At 37.6% G+C, this 17,002-nt stretch overlaps 1 protein-coding gene across 1 annotated transcript in view; it reads left to right on the top strand.

The window, feature by feature from the left end:
- Window positions 1–16,057, top strand: part of LOC134659866 (uncharacterized) — a 71,165-nt gene extending 55,108 nt beyond the window's left edge. The window contains exons 2-6 of the mRNA XM_063515578.1: window positions 1,684–1,892; window positions 6,431–6,563; window positions 8,453–8,586; window positions 11,008–11,209; window positions 15,766–16,057. Of these exons, the coding sequence (XP_063371648.1) occupies window positions 1,684–1,892; window positions 6,431–6,563; window positions 8,453–8,586; window positions 11,008–11,209; window positions 15,766–15,983 (896 nt within the window). The 3' untranslated portion in view covers window positions 15,984–16,057. The remainder of the gene's footprint in view (window positions 1–1,683; window positions 1,893–6,430; window positions 6,564–8,452; window positions 8,587–11,007; window positions 11,210–15,765) is intronic.
- Window positions 16,058–17,002: the final 945 nt, after the last annotated feature.

Genomic DNA, 17,002 nt, shown 5'->3' with positions numbered 1-17,002 from the left:
TCTCCACACCATGTATTTATAGTGTTGAGAGCCCTCTGCATAAGGTCTGATAAAGTACTTTGGCAGTTGCCTCTCACCGTCACAACAAGGTCGTCCGCGTACCCCTGTGTGTCGATTCGGAGCTCCGCCATCTTGTGCAGAAGTCCATCCACCGCAAGAGTCCAGAGCAGGGGAGATAAGACACCCCCCTGCGGGCAGCCTCTCGCCGTGGTCACTTCGATTGTGGTGTTAAGCAAGTCCAGCCTAACCACTCTGCTTGAGAGCATGCTTTGCACCCAGCGGATAGTGGTGGAGTCCACCTCTTTGGCCCTGTTTGTGTTTGAAAGCATTTAAATAAATAAGTAAACTATTTTATTTTAGTAGTCAAAATAAAAATATACCTATACAAACAATTTAACGGCTCAAATATTGGTATCCATAAAAGCTGTAAATTCAATTCCTGTTTTGGTAAACATATTTTGTTGAAAACCAACGCTGAAAAATTAAACTCCAAGTGACGAACAAAAATTGGTTTGCAATCCCCTGTAACTCTCTCATAAATTTATAATTTTAAGCCCCTTTAAGTATTAAGTTTTATACTTTTTGGAAACAATGGAATACGTTAATATAACCAAAGGTTGCAAATAAGACACAACGCGATAAAATGGAAGTAGGTCCGAACAGTCTCTCGGGTACCACAATGACTTAACTGCGAGAATGCTAACTAGGTAGGTAATAAAAATTAAAATGGACCACGCAGGGTACGAGGTTATTCGATTTTATGGATATTCTAGAAACATTCAGCAATTATCTTGTGAAAATGTAACATTTATAAAAATGCGAATGTCTTATTTGACATAAATTTAGTTTGTCACAAAGGTGACCTTGGGATTTAGAGTGCATCAGCATTACTGAGGCTGCAGTATTGCAGCACAACATTACTGCCGACTATATTACTACCGCAAATGACAAAAATCCGGGCAGCAACATTGATGTTGAAACTGCAGGAAATGTCTAAAAAGTCATTTTTATCGAGAAAGTTTCCTGCAGTAACGCATTCGACTGCAGCAGTATTGCAGCGCAACATGAATGCAGGAAATGTCAAATTTAATATAAATTTCTCTATATACCTATTGCCATTACTGACACCTTGCATAACTAACAGATGATCAGTACGAGTCTATCATGAAATGAGTGGGATCCTAATATTTACAAATAAAACATTGCTTTCAGAGCTTTATCTTAAAGTGTTCAGGCTAATTGCCGTATTCGAACTTCAAGATATTCACAAGAGACGACACGTACTAAATCCATTCTAGATAAGTTATAGTTTAGATATATTATCAACTAGTTCTCTTTTGCAGCGCAATTCGGGCAACCAATGTCACTTTTACGTTATATAGAATTAGATATCTATTAGATGTGAATTGGATCTCTAAGTCATATCCTGTGGAAATCGTTCAAGAGTATCTCCAGAATCGCGGAAATGTCAAATTTGACAGGTTAGATCTTAAACATATCGTTATCGTATCTTGGTGATGTCTAAAAGATATCTAATAGATGTCTATTTCAAAATCCGAATCGGGTCCTAAATTAACATTGGTCGGATATAGGTAAGATAAGACATAGGCAATGAACTATCTCTTTCCCGGGAAATAGAAGGGTAGTCATGTATAAGACTTGCTTAAAATAAATATTTTTCAGATGTAACCAGCATCGGCAACGTCAAGCTGCTAATAGAGCCATCCATCGTAAAACGCAACGGCACTGCAGTGTTGACGTGCTATCGCGACATGCAGGGGGCGCCACTATACACAGCCAAGTGGTACCGAGGGAACCATGAGTTCTACAGATACACGCCCTTGGAAAACCCCAGCACCAGGGTGTTTGGATTGCCTGGAATTTTTGTTGATGTAAGTTAAATATCCATTGTCCATTAATTATTATTGTAAGTGTAACGATGCACGCTGCTCTGCCTACTATATCATCATATATGTGTCAATAATGCATTCGTACGGTACCCATAAAAGTCCAGTATCTCTACTCGTGTGGATATACTGCTATTATCATCATTACACAGATATTTATGGCCGATTAATGTTTTTATCACGAATATTTGCGTTTCGTTTAGGTGTCTCAGGCAGCACCACCAGCAACTAACTAGTTAGTCGGGAAGTCGTATTGTCAATCGTTGTACGAGGGGCGTTCAAAATATTCTCGGTATTGATATCTTACAACCTCTTCTAAAATTTCTTTCGTTACTGGCCGCTAAGGTTTATTCATTGACATTAAAAAAAAGTATAATTCGAACCGAGATGTTCTTTTGTTTTTCTGCAATTGCTGAACAAACATGAACATCATGTGGGAATTGACAATGTTAACTAAATTAGAACATCGATGCGTGATAAAATTCTTGACAAAACAGGGTAAAAATCAAAAAACCATAAAAGAGGAAATGGATTGTGTTTACCATGAGTCTGCTCCTTCTTTATCTACCATTCAAAAGTGGTCAAGCGAGTTTAAACGTGGAAGGGAGAGTGTTGAAGACGACCCTGGCCGGCCTGTAGTAGCTACTTCACAAGAAAATATTGATAAAGTGGAAAAACTTATATTGGAAGATGGTCGAGTGAAGGTAAAATCTATAGCACAAGTAACCAATCTCTCTATTGGTACCGTACATGATATTATCCATGACCATCTTAATATGTCAAAAGTAAGTGCAAGATGGGTTCCGCGAATGCTGACTCGGCTTCAAAAAGACATGCGTGTAGCTTGTTGTTCCGATTTTATTGACCTGTGCGGTGAAAATCCTGATGAGGTGCTGCAAAGAATAGTTACTGGAGATGAAACCTGGGTTCATCATTATGACCCAGAGAGTAAACAAGAGTCCATGCAGTGGCACATTAAGGGTTCAGCTCATCCCAAGAAGTTCAAGGTCATCCCTTCAGCTGGCAAGGTCATGGCCACGATATTTTGGGATTGTGAAGGAGTATTACTGATCGATTATAAAGAAAAAGGTGTAAATATCACAGGACAGTACTACGCTAACATTCTACGTCAATTAAAGGATGCAATCAAAGAAAAGAGGCGAGGAAAGTTAACCAAAGGTGTTATGCTTCTGCATGACAACGCCCCCGTCCATACTGCTCATATTGCCAAGGCAGCTATTGTTGAATGTGGGTTTGAAACTATTACTCACCCACCGTATAGTCCGGACTTAGCCTCCAGCGACTTCTTTTTGTTCCCCAATCTTAAAAAGGATCTGCGTGGAAATAAATTTTCCGATGATGAAGCATTGAAGGCGGCAGTGGAGGAGCATTTTTACACCAAAGATAAAAAATATTTTTATGCAGGATTAAAAAAAAAAATGATCGATCTTTTAAGTGTATGAACATAGGGGGGGAGTATATTGAAAAATAAAAATATCAAACTTTTCGTACTTGTTTGTTTTCATTCTCATACCGAGAATATTTTGAACACCCCTCGTAATAAGGTTAGGTATTTTAAATTTAAGCCAAGACCACAAGGGCTTTAGGCCATATTTAGAAAGGGTAGGATCATATTTTAATGTTACTATATCTTTTACTTTTTTTAAATTGTAGATTTAAATAAATAAGCTAAGTCGCGGAGACAGATAAGCGAAATATATGGCGAAACTAAGTATAAAGTTTTCTAATTAATTAGGGACAAAATAAAATGGCTAGGTAGTTAAAAGTAAAACTAAAGCCTCATCATTTAGTATATTACTTAGACGTTTATTTATTTATGAAATGTACTTAGTTTATTTCAAAATCTTTGTTGGCTGTCATTGAGAATTGAGACATACATTGCATTTTGAAATATGCCTTTGGCAGAGTATAAATAAACAGATTTTTATCCATTATATTTCTATATTATTTCGTCATTATTATGCCTTTTCAGCCGTATAATGTTTTTTCGTAAATGTATGAATAATAAGCAATGTCCGAAAAGTAAACCTTATCCATCAGAGTAAATCTCCTTTGATCAAAGTTAACAAAAATAACTACGTACGAAACGGCCTTGCTGAGTTTGACGGTGACTGTTTGTTTCTTAAAATATTTAAAGACTTTTCTTAAAAGAACATTTATTATTCTTACCTTCTTAAAGATTCATTAAAAAAGTCTATATAACGGCGTAGGATCCTAAAGCCCTGTCCTGGTTTTATAAATAATAATGTAGTGATGTTTAATTCTTTATAAATAATTACTTATGCTTACCCTATCTTCAACGCATTTCAATGTTTGTCACTGACCTGACAGATCATATCCATACTATCCATAGTAAATTCAGATCAGAGCCAGCAACTTACAGCAACAACCACACACATGACAAAAACGTAAACAAAGTAGTGCTGGTGCGAGATCTGCCCGAACCTTTCAATTACTCGAGAAGCTAGTAGAACACTGGTTTTGGCAACATTGATTATATTGAGATAATCTCCGGTATCTAAACCTTTTTGTACAGTCAGCATCAATAGAAGTATATGAAACAACGCACCAAAAGCATCTGCCACCTTCGAGCAACACGGAAGGTAGGCGGCATTCGCACTATTTCCCCTCTGCCTAGGTACAAGATCAACTGATCTAGCGCGGGTAATAAAACTAGTTGCGCTCGGATTTTAAACTAGACCGAGTCCAGACGCGCGGGTGAACACAGCAGCAGAAAAAATGCCTAATTCTCGATTTTTTATTGTAAAAAAAGGTCGGGGACATCAAGTTTACAAAAAGAAGGTGTTAAGGTTTTTTTACATATCATGCGTTTAATTACATTTAAGCACAATTATTATATTTTAGTCTCACGTAATTGTTGGATTTATCGATTTTGCTCGCCGAGTACAAAATGCGGATCGGTCGAGCGACAAATCCGACTTCTCATCACTCAGAAAATAATAACATTCTTCGACGAAAATGTGTCAGTGTGCGTGTTGTGACACTTGTGACTCGTCCGTACACAAAAACAGATCGAGGTGTGCAAGATTTGTCTGTGTAGGGTGTCATTTTCTATGTATTTGTGTCGTCATTACAGAGGGCCTACCGCGAACCACGTTCGACGTGTTGCCTCTCTGTCGCACTTGTAAATTCGTACGTAAGTGTGACAGGGAGGTAACACGTCGAACGTGGTTCGCGGTAGGCCCTCAAATTGGATTTTGTATGTAAGTGTGTGAGAAGTGCGACTGTGTGCACCTTTCCTCCCGCAAAAAATGCCAGAAAGATTTGTACGGTAAGATATCGCTTGGGCCCCTCCCTTCCGACGTGTCGGAAGCCGGTGTTGCTCGAAGTCTGCCACCCTCGATGCCTTTTTCAAATAGGTAATATAGGTATCTCGACAGTTCGCGTTCTAAAGTATTGTTCTATATACATATAGAGATACAAATCTTTTTCTTAAGCTATCAGAGAATGGTAGACTTTTGACGCATAGTCTGATAAACTACTTTTGATGCTGACTGTACATAATATGTTACCTTAGGAAAATTTAACAGGAAATAAAGGAAATGGAAATGGAACACTGCAAACTTTCATTTTCGATTCTTATACAAAAATAGTTTTAAAGTGGAAATTTTGCAAATTTGAAAATTTTCCGATCAGTTCACCCACCCTATATTCGGAAACAAATCTATTCAGTTTGTTCTAATATTAGGGAAAGACGACTGACGGTTGGGGCATGCATTCAATATCACTCTGAAAGTATGAAATCATTTTGCAGCTTCAACCTTCCTTGTATCGAATATGCCCACTTCTCACCTTTGCTTTATTGGATCAGTAAAACTAAATTGGGCGTTCGAACGACATCTGAGCTACGTTTCTGTAGTGCTCTGTCGTACAAGTTTATAAGAGCTCTTTCTATCGACACGTGTTGTCAGCTCTAAAAACGATTAAACTGGTGAACCTTGTGTTGACAGCATAGGGTACATTTTGCGGCGTTTTGTAAAATAACAACGTCCTGATAGGATCGCCTTTACGTGCCTTAGAGCGTTCTATTTTATGCGATTGTTGAGCTCTTTGTCGTCTGAAAATGTCTGATCCGAACGCGCTGAGCACCTATGCTCAGAAATATGCCATTTTCAGAATATGGTGAGTTACCTAACCAACATTTTTTTCACAGATTTTAAACTTAAAATATAAATAATATATAAAATATATTTAGATTCAAAATCTATATCACGTATATCTAATTATTGTTCTTTTAAATGACATTAATGGGAGCTCAATGCGTAACAGGCTTTAGCCAGAATAAATAGGGCTGTAATTTGTAATTTTGTATTTAACAGGTGGAATAAGTAATAATAGAGGATTTTGTAATTTAGAGGTCATTAATTACGTTGCGTTCATTACATTTGTTTGAAATAGGAACAAACATTCGATTAATGTTTATAAAATACGGAACGAAGTGTTGCATACGCGTTCTCTATAAAGACCGCTATACATTTCAGATGAACAATTCTGATGACAAGAAAGTAGTCCTGCGGAAGCTGGAGCCGAGTCTCGCGGGCAACTTCAGTTGCGAAGTCACCGCTGACAGCACCTTCTCCACCCAGACCGCAACGCAGTTTCTTGATGTCGTTGGTAAGCTAAATATTCCCTATTTTTCCACTATTAATAATGCTTTTATTATAATAACAATACTTAGTTATGATCATCTTAAAGTTCGATACAAAACATTAATCGTTAACGGACAAACAGTTAGTCGGCATTTTAAGCAAACATTAAGAATGCCGTGTGGCATTAAGTCCGCCTTTTGTCACTGTATATGTTTTACTGCGCAATAAAGTTTAATGAAATAAATAAATAAAATGTATAATTGTTATGACACATTAAAGACAAACATTTTACAAATAAACATACTATATAGCCAAGTTAATTGGAAACAATATGAAAATCGACTAACTAGAGTAAGTATAGGTTAGTTTAATAAACGATTTACCAAACCCCGGAAATAGTATTTTATGCAAGCGTTGTTTAAAAGAGGTAAAAAAGGCGAGTGGCGTGAGTAACAATTTGAGGCAAAGCCGAAAATTGTTAATAAAGACGCCACGAGTATTTTTTGACTCAGTTAAACAACGTTGCATACAATATTTTTTCTACGTACTTATGTACTTTGAAATAAAATTGTAAATTTAACAAATATTTTTAATTCAATAAGTAGCAAAAATGGAGGGTACAGGCGGGAAAAGAATGAATGAATGAAATAAAAAAAAAACATGTCTATGGTTCACTTATTTGTCAGAGATGACATTTAAAATAAGGTTGGCAACACTGTATTTCATTCAATATTTTTTAAGTGGTCATTACACGAAGTATCGTAAAATCGCCAAAAAGATACTGCGTGTAAGCACAAATTCTATTCTGGGGAATATATAGACTAAAGACTTGTCTTGACAACTCTATAAGGTAGGGTTTTAAAGGTGTGTGCACGACCCTTTAAATGACAAATAAAAGTACGGAAGTAGAAAAATCTTTAAATATACCAAATTTGTAGGTTAATTGAAACATCCGTGGTTAAAAGTGTTTTTTATAGATTTCTGGATTTATTGTAATATCTGCGTATCCTTAGCTACAATTTTGTTAATTTACGAAATATCCAAATAGTAACATTAATTCCTTTTGTTTTCTTACCTACCTGCGTTTCTATTTTGGTGCTGAGTACCAAAGATTCGTCTGATTACATAACATTTTGCGGCGTTTAATTACATAATCATAATATTCATAATTATACATCTGTCACTGGCATCGTTTGACTCGCATAGGTAGCCAAGCCATCATACCCAAGATCATGCAAAAGACTACAGAAATTGGTAGAAAGATAATACTTAAAAAATATCGTCATAACTATTTTTAAAGTTTTGTAGAAAAATAAAAACTTTTTAAATTATTGAAGGTGGGTACAGTTTCATAACTACCGACCACTGAACTTCGAAGTCAGACATTAGAAGTTAGTGGGAACTTGCAGTGCTGATCGCAAAGACAAAGTAATATGATTGGCTTCTGGCGAGGATTGCTGAACTGATTGCTTTTTCATTAGTTTGATAAAACTGAGGAATAGGTAGATAAGCTTAGCGATGTCGCCTTATTATCACTAACTATATTTATTTGGTACTGGTTGGTTTTGTACTCGAAAGATATCGGAACTCAATTATTAAAGCCTTTACTATATGCCGTCTGTCAGCGGACTATATCACACAAAAAAATGTATTGAGTTTATTTATATTCTAAGAAAACGTAAGATTTATCTATACGATTACGCACCGACACTTTGATTTACCGATGCCGATATTTTCCGATGATTTATCTGATTATTTTGAATAATAAGGAACAACATAGAAATAAATATCTTTTTATCTTTATCGTACAGTAAGGGACTTTTACCATGTCAACTTGCCATGTTCCCATTTAGCCGTTACATAATTCAGGTAAAATAATTGAACAATATTAAATGCAAACGCCGCTAATTTCAGTGACACCAGAGAGTCAGCCAGTGCTTCAAGCAGAGAAGGAGAAGTACCAGCCGGGAGAGCTGATGCGAGCCAACTGCACCTCCGCGCCCGCCAAGCCTCCGGCCAACCTCACCATTTACATCAACGATGAACCGGTTCGTACCAAAATGATATTATTGATTTTATCTACAACTTGCGCGTGAACTCCGAGGGAGCGTTGAAACCCGTGCCGTTATGCTCTTCACGGTTCACGAACGGTACATGGCGCGGCAGATCTGGTCCTACCGTTTTAACTGAAGCGGCTGGTAAGAAGTTATGAATTTATGATGGTCAGCTATTGGGTCTATGGACTGATGAAATGCTTGGCTGCATGAAGCTCATTAGTATTATATAAAATATGTAAGTTAAAATGTAAAATATACATTAGTTTTAGTCTTAAATCTCAGCTCTGCTGCCCTCTAATAATAGAAAATTGCTGCGCAACTTCTTTACGAACCGTCTGAGGTAAGTTGTAGGAATTGGTATTTTAATTTTAATTAATATTTGGGATCTTTTTATTTTACGTTTAGGTACCAAACAATTTTCTTTGGTCAGATTGTAACGATTATTTTTTTCGTAGTAAAAAGTAGCTGTCAATAAATATTATCCTGATCATACAAACAATTTTGTTCTCCGTGCTTATAAGACTTACATTACTTATACCTAATAACATAGTAAACCAAAAACGAAAAATCTCCTTACAATTGATTTTACACATAACAGGCAGCTGAGGTTATGTGTTCTAAGGTATGAAATTTTATGTTTCAATTTCTTTGTAACTTCTGTGTTTGTTGCATGCTACGTAGACTTTTATTTTTGCAAGTTATTGCTGTATTTTTAAAATGATAATATGATTTCACTACTTGACAAAGGGGCCATCGAAATTTCCACTTTCCCTTATTAAGCAAACTCTGGCCGTTTGCAAAATCTTTCCCTCTCCCGATGATATTTAGACAGAGGAATATATATTTTTTTTACAAGGGGGCAAAGTTGTTGTTTAACCGCTCGTGCTAATATTGATACCCGAGCAAGCAAAAGATTCTAATTCTTCAAAATGTCCCCGAGTGAAACATTTTTCACCACAGCAACCAAAATCAAATCCGAATGAATGTTTTAAATATAGGTATATATCATTCAAAATCATTATTTAAAAGTCAATTATACCAGCAAACATAAGAAAACTACTCAAAATTTGCATTTGATTACTTTGTCTCACATGTGAATAAAATGCAAACTGGGCGTTTTTTTTTGTTGTCCCTTACACTTTTTTTTCAAATTTGGGATTTTTTATGTTATATAAACTCAGAATCACGAGCTCTTTCTATCCTAATAGGAGAAAAAAAGTGTCCATTGTTCCATTCCGCGACCGCCATACAAAGTCTATGAAAAATGGTGACGTAATGGAAATAAAAACCTTATGACACTTTTTTCTCCTATTAGGATAGAAAGAGCTCGTGATTCTGAGTAGAAATAACATAAAAAATCCCAAATTTGAAAAAAAAAGTGTAGGGGACAACAAAAAAAAAACGCCCAACTCTGCTATCACTTTTTGAGCAATCAAGAGAGCCTTTACCAGTTGGTGTGGTGAAAAATATGAATAGCATAAATAGGTACTATCCAAGTAAAAAATAACCAAATAGTTTCTGAGGTCGTTCCCCAGTATTTAAATTAAATTGCCGACAAAATACATCCTTAATAAAATTCTGTACGTGCTATGAAGATACCTACGCTTTCTTGCCTGAATGTTTTTTTTTGTTTCATTAATTTTGTTTTGTATAAAAGTTCATTGTGTTTTGTCTGACACGCACTTGACCTTTTTTAATTTAAATTTTATGGGTCTCACTTAACAATAAACATCTGTGTAAGTACCTAATGCTTGCCTTGGCTCTATGACGAAGTCGTGCTCTTGCAACACCTACCTCTTGGGTATCTACGGGATTTTTTACATTTTCAGTTGTTTTTCGGTGTAAGTTTATCAACAATGTTTTAAAGGTACTTCTGAACCAAAACATTGATTATTGTCAAAAAAATTGCAATCATCTAATCTATATTAAAGTCGTTTTTATTATAGTCATCCTAAAAAAACATAGTTTCAACAGGGAATATTACGCAAAACTCTGCGTAGGTGGCGCCACTCCCACAACAACTCACAATCTAAGGGTCTACCGCAAATGAGAGTCGAAATTTTGTTATCTAACCTCTCTATCACTCTTGCATATTCGAGCAATAAAGATGCAGATAGCTGAGTCGATTTTGCGTTGCGGTAGGCCCCTTTGTAAACAAACCGCCTTGATGTATCGATGTCATATTTCATATTTGATTGTCTGTGAAAACTTGTCAAAAAACAGTTTAAGGTACAGTATGTATAAGTTACTCTATGGTACACTTACGTCGCTAGTACTGTACTCTGTCGGCAAAACTTTGCAGTAATACTCCCTATTGCATCAGTTTTTTTCATTTGAAGTTTACAGTTATTTTTTCGGTAGGTACTCCCCTTATTTTTCTGTATTCTAATTGGACATCCTATCTCATTCCAGCTGCGTTCATCCGAGACCACCTTGCACCCGTGGGACGGCGGGCTGTCCTGGGCCAGCGTGGGCGTGGAGCTGAAGGTCTCCCCGGACTTGTTCCCCGGCGGCCGCCTGCGCGTCACCTGCAACGCCACCGTGTACGACGTGTACAACGAGTCCGCCAAGCTGGACTTCTTCACGCCGGAGACTGACCCGCGTCCAGAAAGAAGTGAGTCATTCCAGCTGCTCCGAGACCACCTTGCACCCGTAGGACGGCGGGCTGTCCTAGGCCAGCTTGGGCGTGGAGCTGAAGGTCTCCCCGGACCTGTTCCCCGGCGATCGCCTGCGCGTCACCTGCAACGCCACCGTGTACGACGTGTACAACGAGTCCGCCAAGCTGGACTTCTTCACTCCGGAGACTGACCCACGTCCAGAAAGAAGTGAGTCATTCCAGCTGCGTTCATCCGAGACCACCTTGCACCCGTGGGATGGCGGGCTGTCCTGGGCCAGCGTGGGCGTGGAGCTGAAGGTCTCCCCGGACCTGTTCCCCGGCGGCCGCCTGCGCGTCACCTGCAACGCCACCGTGTACGACGTGTACAACGAGTCCGCCAAGCTGGACTTCTTCACGCCGGAGATTGACCCGCGTCCAGAAAGAAGTGAGTCATTCCAGCTGCGTTCATGCGAGACCACCTTGCATCCGTGGGACGGCGGGCTGTCCTAGGCCAGCGTCGGCGTGGAGATGAAGGTCTCCCCGGACCCCCCGGCGGCCGCCTGCGCGTCACCTGCAACGCCACCGTGTACGACGTGTACAACGAGTCTGCCAAGCTGGACTTCTTCACGCCGGAGACTGACCCGCGTCCAGAAAGAAGTGAGTCATTCCAGCTGCGTTCATGCGAGACCACCTTGCATCCGTGGGACGGCGGGCTGTCCTAGGCCAGCGTGGGCGTGGAGATGAAGGTCTCCCCGGACCCCTCGGCGGTCGCCTGCGCGTCACCTGCAACGCCACCGTGTACGACGTGTACAACGAGGCCGCCAAGCTGGACTTCTTCACTCCGGAGACTGACCCGCGTCCAGAAAGAAGTGTCATTCCAGCTGCGTTCATCCGAGACCACCTTGCACTCGTGGGACGGCGGGCTGTCCTGGGCCAGCGTGGGCGTGGAGCTGAAGGTCTCCCCGGACCTGTTCCCCGGCGGTCGCCTGCGCGTCACCTGCAACGCCACCGTGTACAACGAGTCCGCCAAGCTGGACTTCTTCACGCCGGAGACTGACCCGCGTCCAGAAAGAAGTGAGTTTGGTTTGGTAGAATAAATGCAGGCTGATGTAAGTGATGTATGTTTCTTTTGAACACATATAGGAAAATGAATAATTTGACTCAATCATGGTATAGTTTGTAGCTTTCTAATAGAGCCCGATGGCTAATCCTATTGTCTATTGTTAAGTAAAACCGCTCGTGCTACGTGCATACCACCTGCATAAAAAATCGCTCGTTCACTTTACCCAGGTAATAGAATTACAACTCCTATGGAAATTGCAATAAGATTCAAAATGAACTAATGGATAAATATTTTGTTACGATGTGTGCGGTCAGACTTCGGTTACTGAGTGCCGGCGAGTCGAACGCTACAGAACCAGTCTAAAATGTGTCATCGAGATGCGTAACAAAGGCGCGTTATCGGAGAGTGCACCTAGCCACCTACACTGGTTTTTTGAGCGTTGGACTAGCCCGCGCTCAGGTGCCAAATAGAATAATGAAGACCCTTTTTTGCAGGTAAGTAGCACGTGCGGTTTTACTGAACAATAGACAATAGGATAAGCCTTCGGGCTCTACTAGAAAGCTACAAACTATAGAAAAAGTTTACAGTATATTTACTTAATGCTTATAATAAGATTTTGTCTTAGTTGCAAAATTGATGAGTAGATCATGGGGCTTTTTGCCTAAAAATAAATGATTTCCATAAGAATATTACTAAATATTAGATGAAAAAAGAAATAACATTGAATTCATTCCAAGGTACCTAGGTATTTAATAAGCAAAGCAAAATATTTAGTAAGTTCTAACTTAGGTGCATAATATGGTTATAATAAGATTTTATGTTAGTTGCGAAATTGATGAGTAGAGCATGGGGCTTTTTGTCTAAAAAAATGATTTCCATCAAAATATTGCTAGATGAACACAGAAATAACATTGAATTCATTTCAAGGTAGGTATTTATAAAGCAAAGCAAAATATTTAATAAGTTCTACTTTGGTTCATAATATGGTTATAATAAGATTTTAAATTAGTTGCATAATTGATGAGTAGATCATGGGGCGTTTTGCCTAAAATAAATAATTTCCATCAAAATATTACTAGATGAACACAGAAATAACATTGAATTAATTTCAAGGTAGGTAGCCATTTAATAACCAAAGCAAAATCTTTAATAAGTTCAACTTTGGTGCATAATATGCATAATCTTTAAATTGTTTTATCAGCTTCTAAAGATGCCGCTGCTTCTTGGTTTAACTTGTAAATTTGATACAGGAGTGCTATAATAGCTTGGAACCCGAAAATTAACATAATCAATGTTATTTAGAAAAGTGTGGTAACTAAATAAATATAAAAAAATAAGAAAATAAAATGAATTAAATAATTTTCAAATAACTATTCTGAACATCTGGTTGTGTGATGGGCCCGATTCGGATTATGAAATAGACATCTATTAGATATCTTTTAGACATCACCAAGATACGATAACGATATGTTTAAGATCTAACCTGTCAAATTTGACATTTGCGCGATTCTGTGGAGATACTCTTGAATGATTTCCACAGGATATGACTTCTAGATCCAATTCACATCTAATAGATATCTAACTCTATCTAAAGTAAAAGTGACATTGGTTGCCCGAATTGCACTGCAAAAGAGAACTAGTTGATTTGATATCTAAACTATAACGTAGTAAGTAGTAAGTGTCGTCTCTTGTAAATATCTTGAAGTTCGAATACGGCAGTATGCCTTAAAAAACCCAAGGTCGAAGAGTTTCCGATTAGGTACTACTTCTGATACAAAAACATCTTATGGACAATATATTTTAATCTTTTATCTTTTGCACCTGACTGCGACTTGTTTGCCGACCAAAGTCGTAAACTTTTTAAAGATATTTTACGTTTTTGCGAATTAAACATGCAATAGGTAGCTTATTAATCGCTTTATTATTACTTACTTAATTTTAATACTTAATTTTACAGTGCATTGGTGTTAGCTGTAATGCTGTAAAATTTGTTTTCAATAAATATCAATCAATATTTTATTATCACTGATTATTAAGTCACTTACGAGTTATCATGTAATTTCAAATTCTAAATATGTATACGTCAACCGATGATCTCATGGTTTGCAAGACAATAAATGTTACCGCAGGATTGAATGAAGCAACCAGTAGTTATTTAAGTCATATTTGCAATACTGAATTAATATGTATGTTAAAATTATTTATGAGAATTGACCAGATCAAAAATCGTTTCTACGATTCTATAAGTATTTACTGTAACATTATTCGTTTTGATAGTCATGATAAACAAGACACTGTGTATACACAATACACTACTATCACTTCACAGCACAAAGCTGACTTTGTGCTGCGAAGTGATTAGTAGTGAACAAACACGATAATCTCGCGTGATTGACTACCTACCCGTTGGCAAGTTTGTGCCATCATGCATGAACCAGTCGCCTAGTTAAGTGAATTAGATCCCAGTACGTTACATGCTTTGATAAGTCATTTTGTAACTTCACACTGGGTACAAATTGTGAGACGAGCATAGTAAATCTAAGGGTTCTTTTTTTCTAATAAACAATAAAAAAAAATACAATAAAACAATACCTGAACAAGCTGGTATTACATTATTGGTATTGGTTTACAAAAACAGAAAGGGTTTAGCCGCAATCCTATAGTGAAACTGCCCCTGGCTCTTCAGCCAGGTATACCTTTCTTAGGTGCGTTTATTTGTCTTATTATAAGATATCGTTTAACTAAATTCTCAAAACTTCTTTTAAATACTTGAGTGATAGCGACAACCTCAATTTTTAGTTATTTAATGCGTAATATATTATTGCATAAAATATATTTTTTCAAAAAATAAATCATTTGGGGCAACAAGGTAAAAATGTCTTACTAATGCATACAGGCCGTCCTTCTTACGTACTTTAGGGTGGTTCACGTTTGTATGGGAAAAGTTCAAACTCTAGCTAAAAGAAGCGGCACCCCCTTATTTGGTTACACTTTCTCAACTACAAGGGGAACTTTGAAAATGTACAACGTTGTATGAAATCCAAAAATAAATAAATTATATTTTTTTAGATTTTATCCGGCGTCTTTTAGCAATCTTGGCTAACGCCTTGAACTCCTTGGCCACCCCGCCACGGTGGAACCCGTCCCAATTTCTGGACTATATGCTTGCCCTTAGAGTTGGTCAAAGACGCCTGGTCTTAAGGTGACAGTCCATTTCCAACGACAGCTGCACTACTGTTCATTTTACTATGGAAATTGACAGTAACACTGACGCGTTCAGTACCAGTAGTGCAGCTGCGGTCAGAAATGGAATGTTACCCTTAGTAAGATGGCATACATAGGTAAGCCATGCAAACGCATCATAAGATTTCGACATTCTGTTTAATCAACCAATTTTTATTATTAAAATCGTTCTATTCAAATGTTATAGTTCTATCCCCTGCAATTTTAATTATATTTTTATACCTAAGTTTTCAAAAATCGGCTAACGTTTTTATATTTTGTTTTTCAGTCACACTCGGCAGCAACGCCACTAGATGCTTCACCAGCTGGCTTCTGATCTTCTTCATGCTTTCCCTGCCCATTGTGCTGGCTCAAGATTACGGCATGTTCAACCAAGACGTCTTCAACGAAGCCTATGACAACAATTTCGAAGAAAACTACGATGATAACTTGTACTTAATAGGATCGACTCCTAAAAAGCCGCTTCTGTCACTTATTGGGCATTAAACTAGGTTAGCGCACATAGTTACGATAAGATTCATATTTGTCTGTTAAATAGGTAAATAATGAATTCACGGCATCAATCTTCTTTAAAATAACTGTATTTTGCAAGATAATCTGTATTTTGTTGATCTGGTACATTTATAAATTTTCAAAATTAAAACACCACTTAGCTTATGGCTGAATTGCAAAAAAATGTGGTACCTAAAGTCCGTCAACCAAATCTTGTCAGTAGTAAAAGGCGGCAAATTTGAAAAATCGCGGGTTAGCAACACTGTGTTCAAATAATTCCAAAACGCGTGTCATCTGTGTTTTATCTGTGGAATGTGGATCGTGAATGACAGCCGTCACCTTATTTGTTTTCATTTGGTTTTCATTCTGAATCGTTTCTGTTTCAAGAGATATTTCTGCTGTCACCATTAAATACCAATACATTAAATAAGAATAAGCAAAGCTAAGGGGCCTACAATGTACAATCATGCTCGTTGATGGTAAACATTACTAAAAATTGAGGTTATGACAAGTATTGGAAGAACTCTTTCGAACTTTTAAGATTATGTTCAGTTTTTTTGTTTTAGGGTTAAAAGGCATAAATAAAATTAAAACGTATGCCTAAATCTATCCAACAAGACCATAAATTGTGTCCTGGAAACCGTCCATAGGCCCACGTGTCTAATATTTTCAGCAATCAGTTGTGACTATTTACAAAGGTAAACCTTTTAAACAGTATTAAGAGCCTTGATTATATCGCCGTTCTTTCGCAATATCTACCTAATCCATACATGTTTGTTGCAGGATTAAATCTTGCCCAATATAAGGCGTTCGTAGTAGGTAGTATCTTTTCAGACAATACTTACCTATGGCGGTTTATGTACGTGTACAACGCAACCAAGTCGAAAAGTGACCCTTATCTTATTTACCTTTAAATTAAATAAACACCCAAATATCAGATGTTTTATTTTTAATATGTATATTGTACAATATATACCAATCGAAAAAATTACACAGGTATGTCATATTCATCC

The sequence above is a fragment of the Cydia amplana genome, chromosome 2, assembly GCF_948474715.1.
Source record: "Cydia amplana chromosome 2, ilCydAmpl1.1, whole genome shotgun sequence".
Lineage (NCBI taxonomy): Eukaryota > Metazoa > Arthropoda > Insecta > Lepidoptera > Tortricidae > Cydia > Cydia amplana.
The sequence above is the reverse complement of the archived record's forward strand: the minus strand, read 5'-3'. Positions and strand labels throughout refer to the sequence as shown.